The sequence below is a fragment of the Apis mellifera genome, linkage group LG13, assembly GCF_003254395.2.
Source record: "Apis mellifera strain DH4 linkage group LG13, Amel_HAv3.1, whole genome shotgun sequence".
In the NCBI taxonomy this organism is placed as follows: domain Eukaryota; kingdom Metazoa; phylum Arthropoda; class Insecta; order Hymenoptera; family Apidae; genus Apis; species Apis mellifera.
Window position 1 is genome coordinate 2,898,953 of NC_037650.1, and position 24,539 is coordinate 2,923,491.

The 24,539-nt window shown below is 43.5% G+C and overlaps 2 protein-coding genes across 13 annotated transcripts in view; both read right to left on the reverse strand.

Moving 5' to 3' along the window:
- Positions 1-136: 136 nt before the first annotated feature.
- LOC726790 lies at positions 137-21,434 on the reverse strand. Of its 8 annotated transcripts, none has more exons than XM_016915708.2 (10): positions 21,299-21,434; positions 15,268-15,358; positions 14,821-15,108; positions 13,062-13,447; positions 11,531-11,743; positions 11,324-11,462; positions 6,200-6,326; positions 4,223-4,271; positions 3,965-4,144; positions 959-3,512 (listed from the first exon to the last, which is right to left on the reverse strand). In XM_016915708.2, the coding sequence occupies exons 4-10, from the start codon at positions 13,367-13,369 to the stop codon at positions 959-961; spliced, it is 3,570 nt and encodes a 1,189-aa protein (XP_016771197.1). In that variant the 5' UTR covers positions 13,370-13,447; positions 14,821-15,108; positions 15,268-15,358; positions 21,299-21,434. The 8 variants fall into 8 exon arrangements, with proteins under 8 accessions (XP_026300469.1, XP_016771200.1, XP_026300467.1 ...); XM_016915709.2 differs by having other exon boundaries at positions 14,821-15,184; XM_026444684.1 differs by lacking the exon at positions 13,062-13,447 and having other exon boundaries at positions 137-3,512.
- LOC551895 (serine/threonine-protein kinase 17A) overlaps positions 19,686-24,539 on the reverse strand; it is a 50,897-nt gene continuing 46,043 nt past the window's right edge. For all 5 annotated transcript variants that reach the window (XM_624281.5, XM_016915721.2, XM_006557847.3 and 2 more), the window contains one exon: positions 19,686-23,839. In XM_624281.5, the coding sequence (XP_624284.3) occupies positions 22,810-23,839 (1,030 nt within the window). In that variant the 3' untranslated portion in view covers positions 19,686-22,809. The remainder of the gene's footprint in view (positions 23,840-24,539) is intronic.

Consider the following 24,539-nt stretch of genomic DNA (forward strand, 5'->3'; position numbering starts at 1 on the left):
TTCTTTCTTTACCTTTATCACATTTTGGAAGAATTTAAAATAATAATATAGAATAATGGATACTTTTCGTTTCGAAAATGAAGAGGAACTGATTCGTATGAATTGAAGGAGATCCAAAACCGATGCAATGCGATCCTTAATTGTAAGAATTTTTTATTGTCGAGATATCTTCGATACAAAATTGAACGAATCATTTAAAATTTAAATGAGATATACTATAAACCGAATCTTTTTAATAACCTAATTACTACTACGACATAATGATGTTATCATTTTTGTTATGCCAATTAAAAATGTATTTAAACGAGTTCCTACAAATAGCATAGAAAAAATTAATAGAAACAAAATTGTATCATAGAAAGATAATCTCTGATGAATGAGCAATTTTTTTGAACGCAAAATTCGCATTCTTTATATAACATACAATTAAGCTCAGCTTTCCATTAATTCACATTGAATCTCTTTAAAATTGACACAATCGATACTTCCTTCCTGTCATTCGATCGGTATACCATTTTTCGGTTAATTAAAATCGAAAATTAAAAGTTTCTTGGTTATTCAAATACATATAATGTATCCACGTGTTCATCGATACTACGCACTTGGAAAAAAAAGTAGTTCTCGAAGATCGCTCAATATGGAGATTAAGTCAAGGATAAGGCTATGACGATCAATCACGTTCGATCGCCTTCTTTGATCACGCAACGCCCAGATGGGATGTTAATGACAGGTTTGTCGTTCAAGCATTTGATGACACACGTTTGCAGATTATTTATCCGCCAATTTGGTCCACTGAAAGATGACTACGTTACGAACGTTTATCAAGGATAAATTGCAAGTTGATCCTAGTCAAAGAATTCGCGTAAAAAGAAGTGATTCGATTTCCGATATGAATCACCATAATATTGGAAAAGGCCAAAAATTTTGAAATCAGTCTTCATGGAAGGGAAATCTATTTCTATGGATTAATATATTGAGGCATGGCAGGACTGCTTTTCCTTCTAATCTTTCCATTTTGTTGCGATCCGTTTAACTGACCGACAGCCTTCTTATTCGCATCGTTGTTTTTGCTAAATTTCTCCATCGCTCTGTTGTAAGATCCCGTGCAAACTCTGCCCCAGAGTCTTTTGTCTTCCGTATATTGTTTGTTTTTTCCTTCGCTTGAAGTTCTCTGAATCTCGGTTCTTCGTTGAACTTTGCCAAAATCTTCTTTCTCTAAAGACACGTTCGATCCCACTGTACTTCGTTGAACATCTTCCCAGGAGGCGTTCGCATCGGAATGTATACTAGAGGGCGTTGGACAACTGCTCTCACTGGACATCGAAGAAGATCTCGCAAAGGAAGGTGATACAACTAATTTCATTTTGTGATCTTCTTCCTTGGGATTCAAAGTCAAGGGTGGTTCGCTTTGTGCTCGACTACTTGACCGGTTCTCCCCTTCGTTCTTCTCCTGATTATCATTCAATGGCAAATTATCGTTTAAAATTATTTTCGTAATCGACGTTCTTTTTCTTAAATTTTCCAAATTCTCTTTCGGATTATTTTGACAATTATCTACCCGTTGTAAAATATCTTTTAAATTTACATTGATATTCTCTGTATTATACGTTGATTTTGTTCGATCCATATTTTGTATCTTCGGATTTTTAACGTTCGTTGTTACAAAACTTGTCTTTTTAATCGAATCTTGAGAATCATTTTTAACATGGCACGCCATTTCGGGATAAATATAATTTGGTAATCTTTCTTTTTGACGAGTAGCGATCACCGAACGATCCGGATTATTTAACGTCTTTTGAAGCTTGTCATTGACCGTTTCCACTACATTCGACTTGGCTCCTTTCACGCACTGTTTGTACTTCTCATCAATCGTTGTATCGACGTTTTCTTGAACCGTGGCTTCCGCAAAAATAGAATCTCCATTGATTTCTATTAACGGCAATGGACTCGACCATTCGGATGATATGCGTTCGTCTGATCCTTTGCTCTTCTGCTCCTCCATGCTATCAGATTTCCTCGTGCCATTTTTGGAATCAATACTAATGACGTTATCCTCATCTTCATCTTCATTGGCCGAGTCGACGAAATTCTTCAAAATCCCCTCGTCTTTTTCGTTCTTCTTTCTCAATTCCTCCCAATTTTTTCGCGGCTTGTAACTCGTTTTCCGTCTCACGATCTTGCTCTCGCTGATGTTAATGTCGGGTATGAACAGTCTCAAAGCTTTCGTCCCGGTCGGGAAAGTGACCTCGTTCACTCTCTTCTCGGTCATAATTGCTTCTAAACTCGTCCTCGAGGCGACTTCTTGATGTTTATTAAAGGCAGACACGAGTTGGGCCACGGTGTACTTTGGCTCTTCGGTTTCGGATTCGGTCGATCGATCTTCCTTATCGTCCGATGTTCCAGAGTTGTTTGAGTGACTCGAAACGTCGGAGTGTTGCCGTTGACAGGGTCGTTTTCCGGCCACGAGGCTCGACTCGGTGTCGCGGTTCACCGGCGTTTCGTCCGAGTCCTCGGTCAACGTGTCCGATTCGATCGATTTCAACGAATCCAAATTCTCCTCCGACTCGAACGCTGCTCGGTCCCTCGATTCCGCATCTTCTCCTCGCACCTGCGTGTATCGATTGTCACCCGCGACTTCCTCATCCGTCTTCATCGACTCGTCTTTCTTCTCGTCCGTAACGTGCTCCTTCCTCTCGATCAATCCGGAAACATCGTCATAAGATCGGTGATCTCCCACGTTGGACGTATCTATTTCAGCACCTAACCTCTTAAAAATCGGCAATATATCCTCGGTTCTGGCTCGCTGGTAGCTCTTCCTTCTCCTAAGTCTAAGACACTCGAGACTTCTGTATATATCCAATACCCCTTGAGACTTGGACAACGATCTCAATCCGTACAGTTTCTCGCGCGACTTGCTGATCACGGGATTGATTATCATCCGAGGCTGCAACGAAGAATTTCTGGCCGATGAGTTTTCGTTGAGCAAACACGCTTGGGACTGGATTCGATTCAAGCTACGTATTCTGGACAAAAGTCCACGGCTGAGGCTGTGATTCAAGTTGGCCTGCGACCGACTTTGCGCCCGATCGAGCAACCCTTGAGTTTGCTCCTTGTTCAGCAAACAGCTCTGACTCGCGCAGCTAAGATTCGTTCTCGACGAGTTCAAACTCGTTCGAGAATCGGCCGGGCTCGGAAAATCTTCCCCGCTACCCTCGAGACTAGATCGGCTTCCGGTGAGCCGATGACTAAGGCACATCTCGCTCTGGCTCAACAAGCAATCTTGCAAGCTTTGGTCGGGATGACTCGATGATTCTTGGCCGTCGCACGACAGATTCGCTTGACTGCTCGCCTGGCTCAAAAGCGCCGCCCTCCTTAGATTCTCCCGGCTGACAACTCGTTCGAGAAGGACCTCTCTCGATTTCGACAGGTACCTTCTGAGATGAGGCGACGCTTGCGTAGGCGCGCCGCGCAGCCAATCGTGACGCAGGCATTGTTTCGCGGTCATTCGTGCACTGAAACACACGCCATCTCGTTATGATTTATGATTTTTATAAGTGACGATGGAATTCGAAACACTTTTATTTTTAATAATATGTAAGATAATCAGAAAGAAGATTTCAAGTTTAACCTAGAATTATTCAGCACAATCGTATCTATCGAGATCTTCTGTTCCAACAATTGGTAAAGAAGATCGCTACGGATAAGATGCCAGATTATACGTAAGTAATGTGCAATTCAGATGACAAATAAAATTATTGATTCGATAGAAATATAAGTTGTGACTATACTTTTTATAATTGAAACAAAAAAACTTCATCTTCTTCCTAATTCAAAATCTAAAATTTTTTTAGAAAAGCTCGATAAGACTTGAAAGTTTCTTTATTATTTAAAACTTTTGAAGATTTGTAAAAACATTTAAAGAAAACTTTTAGATTTCAAATGATCGTTTGATTATTGGATTTACCTCGGGTCCAGCACCAAAAGCCTCGCGACGAAATCTTTCGCCTGCGCCGATATGTCGCCGAACAATTCCTCGGGAAAGTCTACCTCGCCCAGGGATATGTTCTGGAACGTTTCTTGATCGGTTTCACCGCCGAAAGGGGAGAATCCCGTTAAGAGAACGTACGTCGTTACACCCACGGACCTTGAAAAATAATTGCAAACGATTCCATAAACGATTCGATATCGGGATGTAAATTTAACAATCCGTGTGTTTACGTACCACATGTCCGCGGCCAGAGTGATCGGTTCGTAGTGAAGAATTTCGGGTGCTGGAATTTTAAAAAAGAAGAAATTTCGTCGAAGCGTGGTTTAGGTCGAACGGTCATGATATCATCACATATATTTTTATTTTGGGAGAAGAAATCGATCGACGACCGCCTCGTGGGCGGTGATTGGCCGCGATAGACGGAAGCTGGCCCAAAGTTGACAGCGTTTCACCGTTGCCGTTTGTTGAAAAAAACGTTGGGTCGCGATTATTACACGTCGTTACGAGCGAGTTTTCTCAAGGCGCAAAGTTAATAAAATTCCCGTGGCGAGAATTAATTCGACGAGGCAATTCTCATGAATAAAGCATCGGGACACGATCACGATTATCCGTCCTCGCGTTCATTTCGAGAAACGTTGAGCTCGATTAAGATATTCAACGATACGGAGCTAGCTCTGTTATTCGACGAATCGATACGATCAACGAGGATAATGGGGCGCGTCAATTATTACATCGTTAAATATGCAACCTACGAGCCTTTCATTCAACGACATTTTGCTCGAGAGATATTGCGTTCGAGGGAAACTTGATGTCGAGAAGTCGATCATAGCCACGAATATATTTTATTATATTTCTTTTCGATTCGATTTTATCCAACGGTTATTAAACAATGACCAACCGGACAGATAGTGTTGGATACGTGTTGCGACAGGTTTGAACAAAATATAATATAATTTTACATACTGGATGCACGCTGTTTCTTGACTTGTTCGTTCGAACTCGATAGTGGCACATATCCATCACTACCCAGTATTTTTCGTTAATAGTGTTGGATATGTGTTGCGGCAGGTTTGAACAAACGAAAGATCGAAGCAATGCGTGTCAAAGCTGATTAGTTTATTCATTGTTCGTTGAAATATAAAATACAATATAATTTTACATACTCGATGCACGTTGCTTCTTGACTTGTTTGTTCGAACTCGATAGCGACACATATCCATCGCTACCCGGTATTTTTCGTTAATAGTATTGGATACGTGTTGCGGCAGGTTTGAACAAACGAAAGATCGAAGCAACGCGTGTTGAAGCTGATTAATTTATTCAATGTTTGTTGAAAAGTACAATATAATTTTACATATGGATACACGCAGTTTTTTGACTTGTTTGTTCGAACTCGATAGCGACACATATCCATCGCTACCCGATATTTTTAATAGTGTTGGATACGTGTTGCGGCAGGTTTGAACAAACGAAAGATCGAAGCAACGTGTGTCGAAGCTGATTACTTTATTCATTGTTTGTTGAAATGTAAAGTACAATATAATTTTACATACTCGATGCACGTTGCTTCTTGACTTGTTCGTTCGAATTCGATAGCGGCACATATCCATCGCTACCCGGTATTTTTCGTTAATAATAATAACTCGTCAACGAAATCAAATGGAAAGTTTTCGTAAAGAAAAAAGTTGCTTAAAATCGGCTCAAGAATCGCTTCGATTAAACCTTGTCGGCCGATTCCTGGTCGACACATCGCGTACTTGAAACGAGCAAAAATAAACATCGAAAAAAAAATTCTCCTTCTCTTCCTGCTGCCGGATCCGATATAATTAGGTTTATTAAAACTCGATCCAGTTTCAGTTTCAGACTCGCGATCGCGTAATGAGGCTAACGTGTCAATTAATATCGATTATGCTCGCGATCTCGCTCAAGAACAAGAGATCGTCAATTAACGGAGGCTAAGATATCGATTGGTGGCAATTAACCGGGAGCAAAGTGCCGACACACGCCTGTTTACCTGTCCGTTCGCGGTAAACTCGAAAAGTAATGCGAGCGATTCATTATCGCTTCGATATATCGACAACGCCTATTATTTATACGTTTAATCGAAAATTGAGAGGCTGAAACGAGAGGCTTCCACTCGTCACACATATATACCTTTCTTATTCGTGATAAGATCGATAAAGATCGTCATCATCGAGAAAAATTGCTTACCCACGTAATCCGGTGTACCGAGGATCTCTCTCACCTCCGTCCCCTCTAATATCACTCTCGAGATCTCGAAGTCGCACAGCTTCACCTCGCATTCCGGGAAAGTGCCCATCATCACCAAATTTTGCGGCTGAAAAAGTATCGATCGATATATAATGTAATTCGATATATATGTCTTTCTCTCCGATATCAATTAGTCGCGTTTAATTGAGCCTTTAATTCAGCTCAAAAGCGTTTCTTTTTTCTTTTCTTCTCTTAATCGGATCTCGATCGTAAGTAAAAGACGCGTAAACAGCCTGTATACGATCGAGCGGCGTACTTTTCGTCTTGTGGCAATGAACGAAAAATGAGCTCGTTAATATTTTTTATGTACCCGATTATCGCGCGATCAAATTTAATTATAAACAAGCTCCCTTATTGTTCGACCGATTTTCCTCCTGTTTCATGCCCGTTTCTCCTTATTAAGACGTAAGCCGTTTACCGGAGACAGATTTTTAAATGCTTAATAAACTTGCTTGTCTCTCTCTCTTTTCTTTTTTTCATTTTTTTTCAATTACCATCATTTCCAAAAGGATCTTGACGTTATAATACACGGTTATGAGATATTCTGTGATCGATTCTGTTCTTATTCTATAATGTAATATTAAATTGAAATACATCAGAGATTTCTCATTCCGCGACAATATAATTCCTTATACGTTATATGGACGAGATATTCTTTATTATTCCGTCCACGTGATGGAGTACGTATATAATATCGTGGAACATCACACCAGCGCCATTGACGAGATATTCCGCGACGTCACGGACCAATACTCGCGAGACATCTCGCGGATATATCTTATCCATGCCGTCTCCCAGACGATATATATTATGCCGCGAGATATCTCGTCCGCACGAACTGGTGGTACTGCGTCGTCGTTCGAGTAGTATCTCGCCTGGGGCATCGTATAAACTATATTCCGTCGCGTAATATCTCATCCGTGGCGTCGTATAAAGTATAGTATCGCGGAGGATCTCGTCCGTGACGTCATATAAGGTAGAGCGTCGCGGGATATTTCGTCCGTGATGTCATGCAAAGCATACACCAACTATCTCCGTTCCGTTCCGTTCCGTTCCGTTCCGTTCCGTTCCGTTCCGCGGCTTCGTATCATAAATTACATCGTATCGTAGGGGAATACGTAGGGTCGCCGAATAATCTCCCGATTCGCGATTACAATGCTTTTAAGCTAATGAGAAATATTGCGCCGATAGATCCGAGTGATTCACGCCGAGTGATTATTGTATTCCAATCCGCGAAGGAAAGAAATTAGCTATGCCTGTACACGTTGTTTCCCCTCTCCCAAGCATCGCGATGCGTTTCGCGAATCCTCGATGATCCATGCACGATCCCAGATAAAAGATCTCGGCTCTTCGGTTCCATGCAAACGAGGCTGCAACCAACTTAATCGTCGTCGTTCCTTTTTTCTTTTCCTCGCGTCACGCTGTTGCTCAGCAGGATATCTCTGGAGGACGGGTGGGGGGAAGGAACTAAAGGAAGGGCGTCTCTTGCTACCGCGTCGCGACTATTTCTTCTCTCTTTCCCTCTCTCTCTTTCTTTCGCCACTTTTTCCTCGTTCCCCATTCACTCACGAGCGAGTAAAAGAGAAGGAGGAGTGGGAAGAGGATACGATACGATACGATACGATACGATACGATACAGAGTTGGGGAGTTGAAAACTGAGACGAGATTCTGCGGGGGGGGGGGGGGGAGGAGAGGAAAAGATCGGAGAGGAAACATCGCGGGCTCGTGATTCGCGCTTCATCGAGGAGAGGAGAGTACATAGCGATCATTTACATAAACACGGTAGATGCTGTTACGATAAATTCGTGCTCGCACGAAGGAATAGAATGGAATATTAAGTTTCCCGGTGGAAGCGAGCCACGAGGCTGGGATATCGAGGCTGCGTCCGAAGCGAGCGCCATTTTCTTTTTCTTTCTTTCTTTCCTTCTTTCTTGCCTCCGTGGGTAAAGGAGGAGGAGAGGGCGCTCGCGTTCGGTTTAAGTTGCGAGTGGCGTTCGATTGACGAGAGAATATGCGGGCAACCTATATCCTAGATCGAGCGTCTCTCGCGAAGCCTAGATTTCCCAACGGCCGGTTTCTTCGCGTTTCCTTATACACGTCACCCGTCGCGATTTCCCAGCCTAACAAGTACACGATTCGCGTTGATCGTTACGCTAGACCCACGCTCGTTGCTCTCGAATCACCACCGATCTGGTAACGATCTAACGAAATAATCGATCCGCGTTACGTAAGCGGCTTACGAGAAACAAACGCGGGCAAACATAGAGAACAAGAAGAATGTTTGGCTGTCACTCGGGAGGCTCTCCTCGGGGTCCTTGGAGATGCGAGCGCGTGGGCGGTTCGTATCTGAATATTCAAAGTGTATTCCCCCCCTCGATAGTAGTAGTGGACAGTCCCAGCGGTGGCACGCGGCTAATAAATAATGACAAAAGGCGTAAAAATAATTCTCTCGAGGAGATGCGCAATTTGCCCGCGAGAGGGAATCAAGGGGAACGAGACGATAAATCTTGCTATCGCTTCCTCGATGATCGACCTCTGTTCCTTTATTATTATTATTATTTTTTCGAATCCCACGCCACAATCTTTCAGCGTGGGCCGCCCAGAGAAGAATCTTCGGCCCTTCCTCCTTAAAATTTCGACTTGCAATAATCGTCGTGTTATTACGAAACAAACTCACGTTTGAAACAAACCAAGTTATCGCTCGAATTACCCGTATTACAAATGATTCGATTCATCTATTCGAGTTTTATTTTTGGATTGAATTTACAACAACCCGTTCCGTTCAATTTCCTCTCCCCCGCCGGAAAATGTCGCGAGATTACCTGCTCCAGTTACCTGCCGTCCACTATCTACACACGACGAGTGATTCATCGAGCGCAATCTAACAACGATCGCCTTCCTCGAGAAATCCCTCGATCGATCCTTGCCTATCTCCGAGTCACCGAGGAGGACCCGCTCCGTTCCTAGATCCTTCCTTTCTCTCTCCCGGCCAATTTCGCTCGCCGGTTATCAACGATTGCTCCAGTTATGGCGGCCAGACACGGCTCTATATATATATATATATGTATATACACATCTGGAGATAGGGACCAGGTGTGATTCACCTGGAGAGCAAGGGCGTGGTCACAGAGGAGCGTGGGGTCTCTGTATCCGAGCGCGGTATTCCGAGAGAGAATTTTCGGTATCGGCGGACGAAGGTGTGTCGATCGAGAAATTCGATTCGGCGGCGCACGCACACGACGCGATGCGCTCGAGCGCCCGTCCCTCTCCCCTTAATACGCGCCCCACTATACCCAAATACGGCGCTTCGGAGCGTTTATGGAGCGGTGGAATAAGAGCGGATTCGCGCGTGATCCACGGATGATCATTGGCCGAACGGGAGGCGGCCAAGAATTCGCCAACCGTTCGCCAAGGTTCCCTTCACGGCGAATTAAATTCGCCCAACTTTACGATCGAATTGTCTCGCGCCTTTTGTTCGACCGCGTCGAAACATGTCGCGGATTAACGCGGATCGGGAGAAGTTTTTCAGGTGGTTCCGCTTCGCCGGATTCTTAATCGCGAATTCCCTTTCTTGCGGATCCGCAGAGAATTTTTTCTTTCTGCTAATATCATCTCAAAAATCTTCATGAGAATGCAATTTTGTTCGTTCATATAAATTTATGAAAGGAAAGTAATTCAATAAAAATTCTTCATTTGATAAAATTGAATCGAAGAAGAAGAAAGTAAAGAGATAAGTGCAGTTCGATTCGCATACCCGCGAGAAATTACCATCGAAAGTAATGTACAAACGCGATACAAAAATTAACTGTAAGCTTCGAATTACAGTTCCATAATCTTTGGGATCCTCTTTGGAAAGGAGAGTACACGGAAAGCCAGGCAAGTACAGGCTGGAGTGGAGAGAAGGAACAACAGGCTTGCGAACGCAAATGCAAATAAGGGGATTCGGGGGTAAGAAAGGATTTACGCCGTCGATAAAAGTCGGCACGCGCTCGATCGCCCCGTAAAAACGTGCACGTGCAACCGCCTTGGTTCGAGGATCTTGTTCACTAAAGGCTCGTCGACCTTTCTCGTCGAATTTCTCGCGAGGATAACAACAATCCATTCTCCCGGCCAACTTTCCTCCAAAGTTTCGTTCCTCGCTCGATTCTCACTCGTATATACCCGTTATCGATCGCCTCGAACCGTTTTCATGCCGTTGCACGCCCGTTAAAAGCCGCGAGAAAGTCGTAAAAGTACGGCTCTCGTAGCGAAACCTCGAGTCCCGGGCGAAACTCTTAATTACGCGGACGTGATATTTTACGAGCGTGGGTCGCGCGGGCAAAAAATCCTCGAAACGGAGGATTCCGCGAAACCGGTCGTTATTGGTCGTTAAGAGCGAGGCAACGGTAATGCGGTGGCTCGAGAGACGAGTCGAGGAGGGGGGGGGGGGGGCTTTTATTCGACGACACGCCGCGCGTTGTCTCCTTTTCTGTTTTCTTCCTTTCTTTCTTCCTTTTTCTCTCCTTCTCTCTCTCTCTCTTTTTAAAACGGGCAGAACGTTTCCGCGATTGGAGAAATAAAAGGTGGCCGTGTATCGATAAATTGCGCGGCTACGCATCGCTCTTTCGTTTGCGCGAATATCTCGCGCTTGTATCTCCCCTTTGTCCGGCGTAAAAGGCAATTGCAATTTGTTTACCGGCCCCCTTATCGCGGAATCGGCTCGCTTCGATCGCAATTAAGAAGCTGATCATTTCGATGGTTTCGCGTGTTGGATAGATTGCTTGTTCCAATGTTTCGTATGAGAAAATTCATACAAGAAATGAGGAAGGAAAGCAAGTATCGATCGTTTCGTGAAGAACTCGGAAAGAGTATTAGGGACAGAATATCGCGAACGAGGAAGGGAGAAATTGGATTGTTGACTCGAATGTTACGATAGATTTTTTTCTTTTTTTTTTAGAGAAAGCTAGGAGAATTTCGGTTCGGAACTATGGTTCGACGGTATTGTATCGGGGCTCGGTTCCGGGATCCGGATATTCACGAGAAGCGTGACAAGTTCGTTTCGACCTTTTATGGGCCGAACTTACCTTGATGTCCAAATGGGCGATATTTCTCTGGTGGAGGTAGGCGAGTCCTTCCACTAGCTGCCTCACAAAGTGCACCACGTCACCTTCGAGGGGCACCAAATCGCCGTCGATGAGCGTCTGCATATCGCCTCCGGGGGCGCTGCAAAGTTCAAAGTTCGATCAGATCGAATAAATTGGGGAAATTCGAACGACAGAGAGACAACTCACTATTCCATCACGAGGATGATCTCCTTCGGGGTCTCGTACACGTCGTGGAGGCGGACGACGCGTGGCGATTGCGAGCACAGGGAAAGCAAAGCAATCTCGTGCCTCAACTCGGCGCTGCAATCCGCGTTGAATCGATTTCTCGAGGAATATTTCGCCGCGTACATGATCCCCGTCGATCGGGATCGACACCGATAAACTTTCGCCCATTGTCCGCTGCGAAACAAATACGGAATAAATTAATCGCCGGGGGGGGAGAATGGAGGGGGGAGAAGAAGGAGGAGGAGGATCTCTTAAAGCGCGCGATTAAAATACGCGCAGGCTCGTAAAGTGGCCGAGAGGACAGCCGTGAAATTAGCCGACAGCCGGATTTTTACGATCGCCTCCAAGAATTTCGAGCGCCTCTCTCGCCCGGCAAGGTCGACGCCGCGGCGCCTGGCAAGGCTGCGTTTTTAAAAACGACGCAGCTGTTAAACTTGGGTTGCGCAAAATGCGTCCCACACACACACACATCGTTCCAATGATAATGGAACGTCTTCTTCTTCTTCTTCGTGGCCCACGAATCTCGAGGCGATCGAGAATTCCCCCCCCCCCCCCTCGTTAAAAAAAATTCTCTTCCCCAGAGAGAGAATCCTTCTTCTTCTTTCATACCGGAAGCGCTCGCTTCGTAAATTTGCAGGGAGAAAGTAGACGCCCTTGCTTCGACGCCCGCAATCCTCCTCCTCCCCCTCCTCTCTCCTCCCTCGCAATTTCACCGACGTCCTTTTCTTTCCGGATAAGCGCGACAGTCGAAAAAACGAGGATCCGATAACGGGTGCAATTAACTTCAATCGTTTCGAATTTGAGGGAGGAGGGGGGCGCCTCTCGTTTTCCAGGGGCCTCTCTCACCCTCGATATCCGTACGCGAGTCAAGGCGAAGCGTTTCTGTGGTAAGTAATTAACCTGTGTATCGAACTCGTGGATACATCGCGCGCTATTGTTATATTAATTGTTGACACACGCGAAAAGAGAGAGAGAGAGTTGGGAAAGTTGGATTTATATATATATCCTTATACTATGTATTTCGTTCCCCTGAATTAATTCCCCTCCGTTTTTTGCGCGTCTCGACCTGTTTTTAACGAGGCAGTCGCGACTCGAAAAAACCACCCTTCGAAACTTGCTAATTCGAGGCGAGTAGGTTTGCAAAGTTTCCAATTCCCTTCCCTTCCTCCTCTGTTTTTTTCCAAACCGACTTTCCAAAGTTAAAGATGCGAAGTCACGGGCGGCAATTGCATTATGCGAGTTTATTAAAACTAATTTTAAATATTAACAGTATTTTGAATCGATGAAAAGTTAAAGGAATGTTTGCGACTACCAACGAACGTTGATTTCGACAGCCCCTCTGGCCCCTCAAGAGCACTCGAGTACCACCGACCAGATGGTGGCCAGAACAAGGACGATTCATCGGTGAGGAAAAAAAAAAAGAAAAGAAAAAGAAGAAAAATCGTCGCCTCGATATATTACATCGTCCCCGACGGGAGGAGGAAACGCTTACTTCGCGAACGGTTTCGGATCGATCTCGTAATGCTCCGTGATGGGCCCCGTCTTCACCACTCTGGCAAGCTGGGCCTCCTGGACGAGGACCAACCCCTCCTTCACGTGTTTCTCGCTCCACTGCACTCTGCACCTTCCCCTGCACCTCTCCTCGCTCCCCGCCCGCTCCTCCCCGCGCTTCGCCTTCGCGCACTTCCCCGACGAGGCCTGCAAGTTTCGACGCTGCGCCCGTGGAGACGTCCTCCTCGCGGATGACATGGTCGGTGACTGATGATGATGATGATGATGATGGCTCGTCTGATAGATCATCCCTTCCGTTAACGCCTCAACGAATCAACCATTACGACAGGTGGTGATGATCACCCGGGCCCGGACGGGCATCGAACGCTGCAACATTCAGATTCGTCGAGGAGAAACTTGAATCTCCCATAACTCGTCCCATATTCCTCGAAAATATATATTTTCTTATACCTCGATTTCCCGACTCGATATGTATATATATATATACGCGAGAAATTTAGAAGAATTTACTTTCTCGCCGGAGAGGAAGAGAGAAGAAGAAATGTGGAAGAAGTTTGGAACACAAGGTATATCTACGAAGACGAACGTTCACCGCATCTCGAGTTCACCGATAAGAGAAGGTCCGCGGCGAGGATGTTCGCATCTCGAGGTGAGCGACAGGGATCGCCGTTCCTGCGAGAGACGGTCGCGAGCTTGACGGCCGAGCGCCGCGGCAGAAACTGGCCACGAGTTGGCGAGAGACCACAAGCTTCGGCTACGTTTTCTTTCTTGCAGCCGAGCCGCTGGCCCATACACTTTACCTACCGCTGCCTCTCGTTCCCTCTCTCTCTCTCTCGAACCGTCCTCCTCCTCCTCCTTGGTCGCTCGTCTCCGGCCCCCGCCTCCCCTCCCCGCCTCTCCAGCCCCTCCTCCCGACTACATGCCCCCACTCCTCCCACCGCTAGTGGACACCGACCGACCGTCGCTGCTTTTAGCGCTGTTTACGCCGCTGCTCTCTGCGCTGGTCTTTGCGCCGCGTGACGTAGGTGGTATCCAGCACGCGATCCAGAACGCTTTCACGGGGAAAAAGAAAGGGAATCCTGGGCAATCGTGAAGGAAAATTGTAACGATTTTCCGTAATCTCTTTTTTCCTCGAGATATCTGCGAAAATAATTTATTCTGTTCTTCGAGTTCAACATCGTAAAGCTAATAAATATCCCAACGTGTCATAGCGGCGAATCGTTTGGATCTGCGGCACGATCAAGATCTCGATGACAGATATCAACGCAAAATATAACGGTTTAAACGTAAAATGCGGTTGATATTTCAAGCTTAATTCATAATTCCTCGACTTTTTGTCTCCATTATGTGCACAATATGTAAATTCATGATTATATAGAAATTCTAACAACAGCTATGTTAATCTTAGATATCTCGAAAAGGGAGATAGTCATTGAAAATTATCGATTGTATAATTACCGAAAATAATAATCCTCCCCGATGTTTTTTTCTTCCCTTTTCTTACCTCTTTCTCTACGGTACGTAAACACGGGAAACGTTGGTGAGAAACGTTGAATAATTCGACGAAAACACCTGTACGCCGGATCGTTTTCTCCGGATCGTTGAATCGTTGCGCGGATTACAGGCATTATTCGACTGTTTCAGCCGGCAGTTCTCGACAGCGACGGCAGTAGTGAAACGAGATACGAGCACGATTGTAAAAGCGTTAATATGTTAATGAAGACGCGTGGGAGTCTTACCTTCGAGATTTCCATGCCCGATTACATCGCTTCTTGGAAACGAGTCGCGATGCCGATCTCGATTCCGATCGGAATGCGCGCTCCATCATATTTCCTACGGCCCCGCTGCTCATTGTCTCGTTTCTTAGAGAGTTTTCGCTACACGATATATATCTCAATCGTTCGAGAACTTCCTCCATCTATCAACCTAGATGGAAGATGGAAGATCGCTCGTCGAGGAAGAAAGAAACGACAAGGATGCTCGGCGAACGAAAGGATACAGGCAAAGGTTTTTCCTGCTCGGCCCGTCTGTAAGGAGAAATCGATTAACGAGCCGTTTCCATCGTTTTCCAAGGAATCTGGAGTCGGGAAAAAAATCTTAAATCTGGAAAATAATGATGGTTATATATAAAAATAGGAATGATCGTTTCTTTATTAGGAATAGAACTTTTCGAATATTCACGTTACTTTGTCCAATTTGTTAGATGTTCATTTAATTTGACGAAGGGAAAAAATATGTAACGTCGTTTTCTTCCATCTCTTCCTCCTTTGATGATATCTGAAAAAAATTATAAAGTCAAATTAAGAGATCCAGAATGCATGCAGAAGGATTCTCTTGATTCAAGAATCGTTAATAAACAATTATAAAACCTGAATATATATCGATGCCGTGAAAATAGATTCTTGATAAAAACAAACGAAATATATACGTCTTTTTATGAGTTTTTTATTTTAATACAGAGAATTAACTTTTAGACTCGACATCGATCACTTTGTTCCTCGATCGATTACGCGGCGTGACACGCGCGAATCACGAATACTCGGAACCCTCCTATCCACCACGTTTGTTGTCCCTAGGAAAACGTATGTACGTGCGAGTGACCACGAGACCGCGAGAAGCGGTGACAAGCAATTAGTACCGACAATTAGCAGCGACGTGTTCGGTCGCGATCGTGCCAAGGATAATTGCTCGTTTATCCACCGCCCGCCGCTCGCCTAGTTTCAATGACGAATTCGCAAACGGTTTTTTGCGGTTTCGCTCGCCTTCGACGCGAGAAAGATAATGCTCCCTCGGCGCGCCTCTCGATTCCATGCCCCGTTCGACGAAAACCCACGTTCTGGGCCAATTCCAACATATTATTCCGACGATATTACCTCTCGATTTACATCGTGCTTGTGCTAATTCTTTGCACGCATTTTCTGTATTCGTTCTATTGAGAATAATCTCAATAGAATTGTTTAATTATTTGACAGGAATTTTCGAAACTTTTAGTCAATATTTTAGATAGAAAACTCGGCATTATCGATTATTACTCTCGCTCGGAATAATCGTCGTGCTTGTGCTAATTGTTTGCACGCATTTTCTGTATTCGTTTTATTGAGAATAATCTCAATAGAATTGTTTAATTATTTGACAGGAATTTTCGAAACTTTTATATAGTATTTTAGATAGAAAACTCGGCATTATCGATTATTACTCTCGCTCGGAATAATCGTCGTGCTTGTGCTAATTGTTTGCACGCATTTTCTGTATTCGTTCTATTGAGAATAATCTCAATAGAATTGTTTAATCGTTTGACAGAAATTTTCGAAACTTTTATATAGTATTTTAGATAGAAAACTCGGCATTATCGATTATTACTCTCGCTCGGAATAATCGTCGTGCTTGTGCTAATTGTTTGCACGCATTTTCTGTATTCGTTCTATTGAGAATAATCTCAATAGAATTGTTTAATCGTTTGACAGAAATTTTCGAAACTTTTATATAGTATTTTAGATAGAAAACTCGGCATTATCGATTATTACTCTCGCTCGGAATAATCGTCGTGCTTGTGCTAATTGTTTGCACGCATTTTCTGTATTCGTTCTATTGAGAATAATCTCAATAGAATTGTTTAATTATTTGACAGGAATTTTCGAAACTTTTAGTCAATATTTTAGATAGAAAACTCGGCATTATCGATTATTACTCTCGCTCGGAATAATCGTCGTGCTTGTGCTAATTGTTTGCACGCATTTTCTGTATTCGTTCTATTGAGAATAATCTCAATAGAATTGTTTAATCGTTTGACAGAAATTTTCGAAACTTTTATATAGTATTTTAGATAGAAAACTCGGCATTATCGATTATTACTCTCGCTCGGAATAATCGTCGTGCTTGTGCTAATTGTTTGCACGCATTTTCTGTATTCGTTCTATTGAGAATAATCTCAATAGAATTGTTTAATTATTTGACAGGAATTTTCGAAACTTTTAGTCAATATTTTAGATAGAAAACTCGGCATTATCGATTATTACTCTCGCTCGGAATAATCGTCGTGCTTGTGCTAATTGTTTGCACGCATTTTCTGTGTTCGTTCTATTGAGAATAATCTCAATAGAATTGTTTAATTATTTGACAGAAATTTTCGAAACTTTTATATAGTATTTTAGATAGAAAACTCGGCATTATTACTCTCGCTCGGAATAATAGTTTTAAAGTAAAAGCGAGACACGGGTCAAGTTAAAACAATTTTGTTCCATCAGTCTGGTAATTAGAAGGGTAAAAATGAAAAGGAGACGTAAGAATACTTTTTAAACGAGAGAATTCGATTGGCTCGCGAGAAGAGCTGTCGAGACAAGTATATATATATATATATAATAATGCTGTTAACGCTATTCGCGAGGAACGACGCGTGGCGTTATACTTAAGTACTCGCTACGTTCCGTCGTGGTTAATAGAGTAGATACGGCAGGCGAACGGCGGAAAACCGCCATTTATGGGATTTGATCGGCAAACGGGAGTGCGAATCCGAGGCCGCGCGCCTCTTCCCTTGGGACGAAGACGAAATCAATTATCCGACGGCGATTGAACCTCGTCTCGGACGTAACACGACGTCACCGTCCCGCTTAATGATCTCTCTTTATAGATTTACCGACAGGTGTATAATAAATTCTACGAAACGCGTCGTTATTATTTTCTACTCGTCCTCGAGATTCGAGAACAGAAACGAAAGGATTTCTTCCTCCCTTTTTTTTTTTTTAGTGAATGAAAGTGTAACTCATTCTCTCAAAAATGTTTGCACGATTTCCTGCTCGTTTCCACGATTATCAAAGCATCGCGAAATTTCACATCTCTTATATGTGTTATAATTAAACCATGCATATCTTATTACATCTTAAAAATAGTAGTATTATTCTTTTCTCAGTTTCCTTGAAACACGTTCTCGTGTTTTTAATGAAATTTATTTTACCAAGGAAATATTATCTTTCATCAAGTGGAGAGAGAGATTGTAAAAATTAATACTTCTTGAAGATCTTGATATTGATATTTAATTCCATCCTCATTTTCTGAATTAAAAGAGAGCGCCGACTCTTTCCCCTGTTTTAAACGGTTCGCTCGTCGAACGTTCGTCCGGGGGGAGGGGAGGGGAGGTTTCGTTTCGTTTAATCGACGCGCGAGAACAATGGGCACGAAGGCGACAGGGAGCAGAGATTGAGCGACTGGAACTCGTTAGATTCGCGAACGAGGCAACCGGCTATTATTTACACAACGGAGGAGACATGCGCCAGTATCCGCGGAGAATGCAAATTACCGACTACCATAAAGGACGGTATGATGCGTGCACTGGTTGCTCGTAATGCGCGACGTGCGCAGCATGCACGTGCAACTTCTCTACGATTTACGATCCAAGAATTAGACACAATAGGAACGGCCGGCTCGTGTCTAATAACCGAGTTACAGCCATACTTGGCGGCCGATTAATGACCACTGCCTCGCCAGAATTTGCAAGCTACCCGTTGCAAAATATTCGCGGCATTTATCTCTCGTCTTTCGAGCTTCTTGTTAAGCCTTATCTAAAACCGACGACCTTCTCTTAAGTAAAAATCTCTTTCGAGGTAGAAATATTATATTTGAGAGAGAAAAACTCTCGAACGTATCTATAATTTATAATATTTTTCCGAAATTAAATAAACTGATTTTTTAAGACTGTTAAATTTAATTAAACAAAAATTTTCAGCAGAAATATTCAAAGTAAATTGTGATATTTGAAAAAAAAAAAAGAAAATTGGATTCAAATTTCATTAAATGGAATGCGCCATTTGGAACACTTCTCGAACGATTGCTTCTCACTGCTGGCGCCTGGGAATTGTTAAATCGACGCCCGGGAAATGTTGTGTGCCACCTGTCGAGTTCGAATAAGGAGACGTGCTCACGGTTGCTCACGGTTATGATTTGCTAATTAAAGTTTAGATCGAGTCATGGAATCGAGCGTTTCATCCCGTCAGGGAAAAATTGCACGGGCGAACGGCGAGCGCCGACAAAAGCGGCGCATTACGGCCTCTAATTACGGTCCAATCCGCAACTCCATCTTTGTCCACGCTACTTTTGCGAATTTATATACGCGCCAATTGTTCGCCAAAGGTTACCCTTGACCGAACAAAATTCCTCGTTGAGTTTCAACACGCCTTCAACACTTTTGTCCTTTTTCAATGACGAGCGTTCGTGATACCAACTTTTGAAAAATTCTAGGTTAAAGCGACAATTCTCTGGCAATACGCGTATTATTTATATATAGAATAAACGAAATAAATGAGAAAAAAGCATTTTCTTTATCTAAATGATTTAGAAAATTCTAAAAAATTGTAAGAAATACAAATTTGGATAAAAAATTTGCAGACCGAATACTATTTTTCCAAATTTTATTTCGAGTGGCATCATTCGTACGAACCGTTCGTCATTTTCGCGATACGTACTTTGTTCTATATAAGAAAAAATTCGTTTGATTTTATCGTCGGTTGAATAGTGTTCCTTGTTGGAGCACGTTCCATGAAATCCTTTTATATGAACGTGAGTTCCTATTATGTGAACGAGAGAGAGAGAAAAAAAAAAAAAAAAACATAAGTGATGGGGTTATATGAATTTATCTGCCGACATATAAACGCAGTTTTATATGCGTGTACAAAAGTAATTTGATGATGAGAGTTACGATGTGCAACGCGACATCTTTTATCTTATCGTTATTACGAATCTAATTTGTCAGTCCATTTCCGTTTATGCGGCAACGAAAAATCGTACAAAGGTTAAACTTTCCGGTGTCGGATTAGAAAGGCATTAGCAACGACTTTTGTCTCGACAGGAAATCTTGTTGGTGAATCACCTGTGTCACCTGTGTTGGCCGCTACGTTTGCCTATTTATAGGATAAAAAGAAAACCGACGTTCTTGGAGAAGTTGATTCTCTATATGGGAAAAAATACTCGGGCTCGAATCGATGAAGTATGTATTCATCAATCACTCTCCGTGTGTACGTGTGTATTCCATTTATCACCGATTTTCGAATGATTTGCGGCATTTATTTTCGCACGTTATTAAAATTAATACAATGACAGTAGATATTTACAGAAGAAAAGTTCTTGTATAACGTCTATATGCGCGATTTTTCTCATCGTGATCAATCTCGATATTAATAACATTATAGTAATAACGTAATAGTAATAATAATAGCGATAATAATAATTATTATTGTAACAATGATAATAATAATTAATTGATCATGACAATAATAATAATAATAATTATAATTATAATAATAATAATAATAATAATAATAATAATAATAATATTGATAATCGATTAGATCGGAGAAGAGGACGTGCCCGAGAAAAAAAAAAGAGAAATGGCGTATGCCCTTCTGCGAGGGCCAACAACGATCGGACTAAAAATCACGCGAACAAGAGGCGACACGCGAATAATTAAATACGTTATACCGTTTACAAAACAGGCGGAAATAAATAACGACGGATTGGCCTCGAGAAATGGCAATTCGGCTTGCTCGGATGCACGCGCCCCTTCTCTATCGTGATAATAAAATTATATTACAGGTCTCTACGATTTTCTTTGATTCTCAGAGAGATAATCGTCGATTCACGCAATACACGTTCACTCGTTTCTCTCTCATTCCTTTACTGTTCGCACTCCACGACGAGATATTTATTCGTGCGTCTGCGTATCTCATTGTGCGTTTCGGAATTTCAAAGGACGAACGCTCGTGGTAATAATATCCGCGAAGCCAAAAAAAATGAGATTCCTCGATCTACGAGGTTAGATTTCACGAAACAACGACTCCAAATTGCAGCCATCTTTGTATCTATTTCCGTCATTTCGATTGTATACTCGTCTGTCCCGTTCGAATTTTCTCGCCTCGTTCTTCCGTGTCCCCGAAATTTATAACTTTTTAGGGCACTATTTTATCTTTAGAAGGCACTATTTATCGAATCTGCGAATCCGAATTTACGATTCAGAACAGACAGGAACACGAACGAGTTCGAACGAGAGGACGAGCAACTATATGACTAGCATTTACGGAGCTTGCTCTTCGATTATGGAAGTTTAACAACGCTCCACAAGGAAGTTTAACAGCGTTCGTCCTTAGATTTCATCTACATAAATATCTACATTTATGCGTATATTTATGCGTTTCATTTTTAATAATGGATTTAAAAGAATCACGATCCTACCTCGTTAATCAAGCTTCTCCTCTTGATCATTCCATTCTCCACGAATGAAACTCGGTTCCGAGTATCGGTTCTTCGACGGTTAAACGATTAATTTCGTATCTACGGCAGTTGTCTCGCGATGCATTGCGACTCGTCGATAAGATAGATTTCTAGTTGTACAAAGGAGAGAAGGGAAGAGCAGAAAAAAGGAAAAGTATTTCGGTGGTATAGCGCGATATTCGACCGTTCGAGGGATGCAACGCATCGAACACAGATCTCCCTCGAGAAACGCTTATCGATTCAACGAGAAGAATTGGAGATGCCTAGAGCTAGTCTAGGCTCTCAATTTCGTTCGATCGTCGCCGCCATTGGTTAAATCGTCCGTACGACTTGTAAGGCACTTGTTCGTTTGCTCGTTCATCCGACTTTTTCTTCGAAGCATTCACTCTTTCATCACACACGCATTTTATTTTCTCACGATGTAACGAATCGTGTTTCTGCGACGAAAAACACTACGAACAGGATGAACAAAACTAGGCACTACTTTCTTCGCGTACAATCCATACGCGCATGCGTACACGCAAAGATAAATATTAATACGCGAGATTCTCCTTTGTATCGCACATATGTTGATATAAGCATGCGCGTTTGTTATAATAAAGAATATTAAAACGACTTACACAAATACGCGGTTCTCTTAAACGTTTACGATAAAGGCACCCAAGTTATTGGATTTAGATTTTAATGGGATCCGTGAAACGGACTCATCAGCTAATTCGAGTTATTGGGAAGATCTGGTATATCGCGACCAATAATATTACAACTAGGTTAGGTAAACTTGCCGCTTAGCATCGAGCTATTTACGCGCCATTTTTCTATCCGCCATTTTCCATTCTCTCTAGAATTTCGAACGGAGTCTGACATATGCCTGACATTTACCCGTTACGTAACGATCACAAGCAAAAGTTCCTCGACCTCGAGAGTAGAATAAACGCGAGACGAACTAATCTTTACAAACTTTCGTTTCGCGAACAACTCGATGCCCCGAATGCGTTCTTTTATTCTCGCAGTTCGAAAGGACGGCTGGTCAGTCTATCGGTAATGGCAGACGACGTGTCTCGCTCTCGCGATCCATCGTTCAAACATTTGTCGTCACCAATCGAATTCAATTTTTTATGTACAACGATCGCGACACGCACTCCTGTTTCAGTATCAATCCAATTGACCACAAGCTCTTCGCTCTCGCAAAATCTCGGTCGTCTGAATTTATTTACAACACGCGTCACGAACAATCGGTACTCAACTATCCCCACTCTACATATTTACAGCCGCCCCACTCCGCTGCTCTCGCCTACCTTTCACCACGATTATTCGTTCGAATACCCATCTATCGTAACGCGTACGAACTATGTACTGTACATCGCAACGTAATATTTACAACGGATCCATCCATATTTGAACAATGGATCCAGAACTTTGAAGCTGCTCGAGAAAGCCCTTCATAGACATATTTATCGTCCTAATATCGATGTCTACGATGCTCCTTGAACTTGAAATCGTCGAATTCGTGCTTGTACCGATTCGCACTGCACTTCGCTATATCTGGTATATCTGCCAGCTCTGACAGGCTCGCGGATCACTACTAAATTCCCGCCTCTTTCACGCAGCGCTTCTAGACCAGTCTTCCCATGAGTCGTTGGAGGCGTGGACGCTTTCCCGAATTTCGCGTTCGACGTTTCCGACGAGAATCGACTCAAAGCCTTGCTCACTACCCCGTTACATTCTCTCGGCCATATTCTCGTGTGATGCCTCTGTTCCCATCTGTCGGAAGACGACTCGGTCGCCGAAAATGGGAAACTGGATCGACCTTGACTCTTTCCGTATAAAATAAAATCTAAAGAATCATCTGAGTAGATGCTACTTCTATCGCTCGAACTATCGGTCGATATCTCCGATACCGAATCGCTGCCGCTGTCGCTGCACTGTTGCTCCTCGCCCAGAATGAACACAGGCGTGCATTTGAACACTTCGCCTGCTGGCATTGTGTGCGTAGCCGTCGCCCTTCTTTGCGTGGTTGTCGTTACATTCGAAGAGACTGTTGTACCGGCAGAGGAGACAGGCTCCATTAACACGATCTCCGTCCCAGAGAATTTTTGCGCCAAGTTGTCCATATTTCTTTTGAAAGTGTCCCTGCGATCGGAACTCAGGCCAAATTTCATAGGTTTGGACGATAATTTTGACATTTTCGAATACAAGTTCTCAGTGTGGGAGGAGACCGCTCTGTTCGCCGTGGATTTCGTTTCGACGCTTTGACAAACATTGGACGATCTTTGTTTCTCGGAGTCGTTTTTAGAGGTAGCAGTAGACAGACTCGTTTGATGTTCCGTACTCGTGCTCGTGCTCGTGCTCGACTTCGAGAACGATTTCGCGGTTGGAAAAGCCGCGTCTTGGACAGGGGATTGATCCATGGAGGGGCAGTTGAGCGTGGATAACGATGGACGAGGGTCCTCGAACATGGCGAACCATGGATGTTGCAGGCATTCCGTGACGGTCAATCGTTCGCTGCAAAAAGGAAATAAAAAATTCGATTAAACTCTCAAAGTGTTAAACTTGCCTGTGATTTCTCCGCTATTTATGATGCGTTCTGTCCCGTTCTATTCCTCCCCGTGGCTTCCGGCAGAAGCCGCGGGACATCTTGTCTCCGGTAACGGGCAATCTAGTTGCGTAACGAGTCAACGAGCGGATCGAGAGAGGGAGGAAGGAAAACGATGCATTCACGGCGATAAAGCGCGTGCTGACAACGAGATAAGCCGAGTTTCGCGTTGGAAAGGCGCGGATATTCCGGATGGAGACTTCCTCCCAGCTGTCCGACTGGTCGTCGATAAGGAAATCTACGACTTTTTCAGCGGAACTCGTTCAACGTGCCAACGTCCCTCTTCCCGTTTCGAAGAAAGTAGCCGAGCGAATGGAATGCCGATCGTTCCGTCTCGTTTCCATTTCCACGTACGCTCGCAAGGAACTGAATTCAGGAAGGCGATCGAGTTTCGAAAGTTCGTCCGGCCTCGCCGCGTTTATCGCGATGCGAAAAGGCGTCAACGGTGGTGGGTCGCGTCTCGGTGGATAAGGTATTATCGGTGGAACGCCGCTACTCGGAATTCCGGCACTGGTGAAAATAATGCTTTCGAAGAAGCGTGCCGCGCCACCATCTACCGAGAACGGTTTACCGCTTACCGTATATACCTCGAAGCGAAAGAAGATAGGC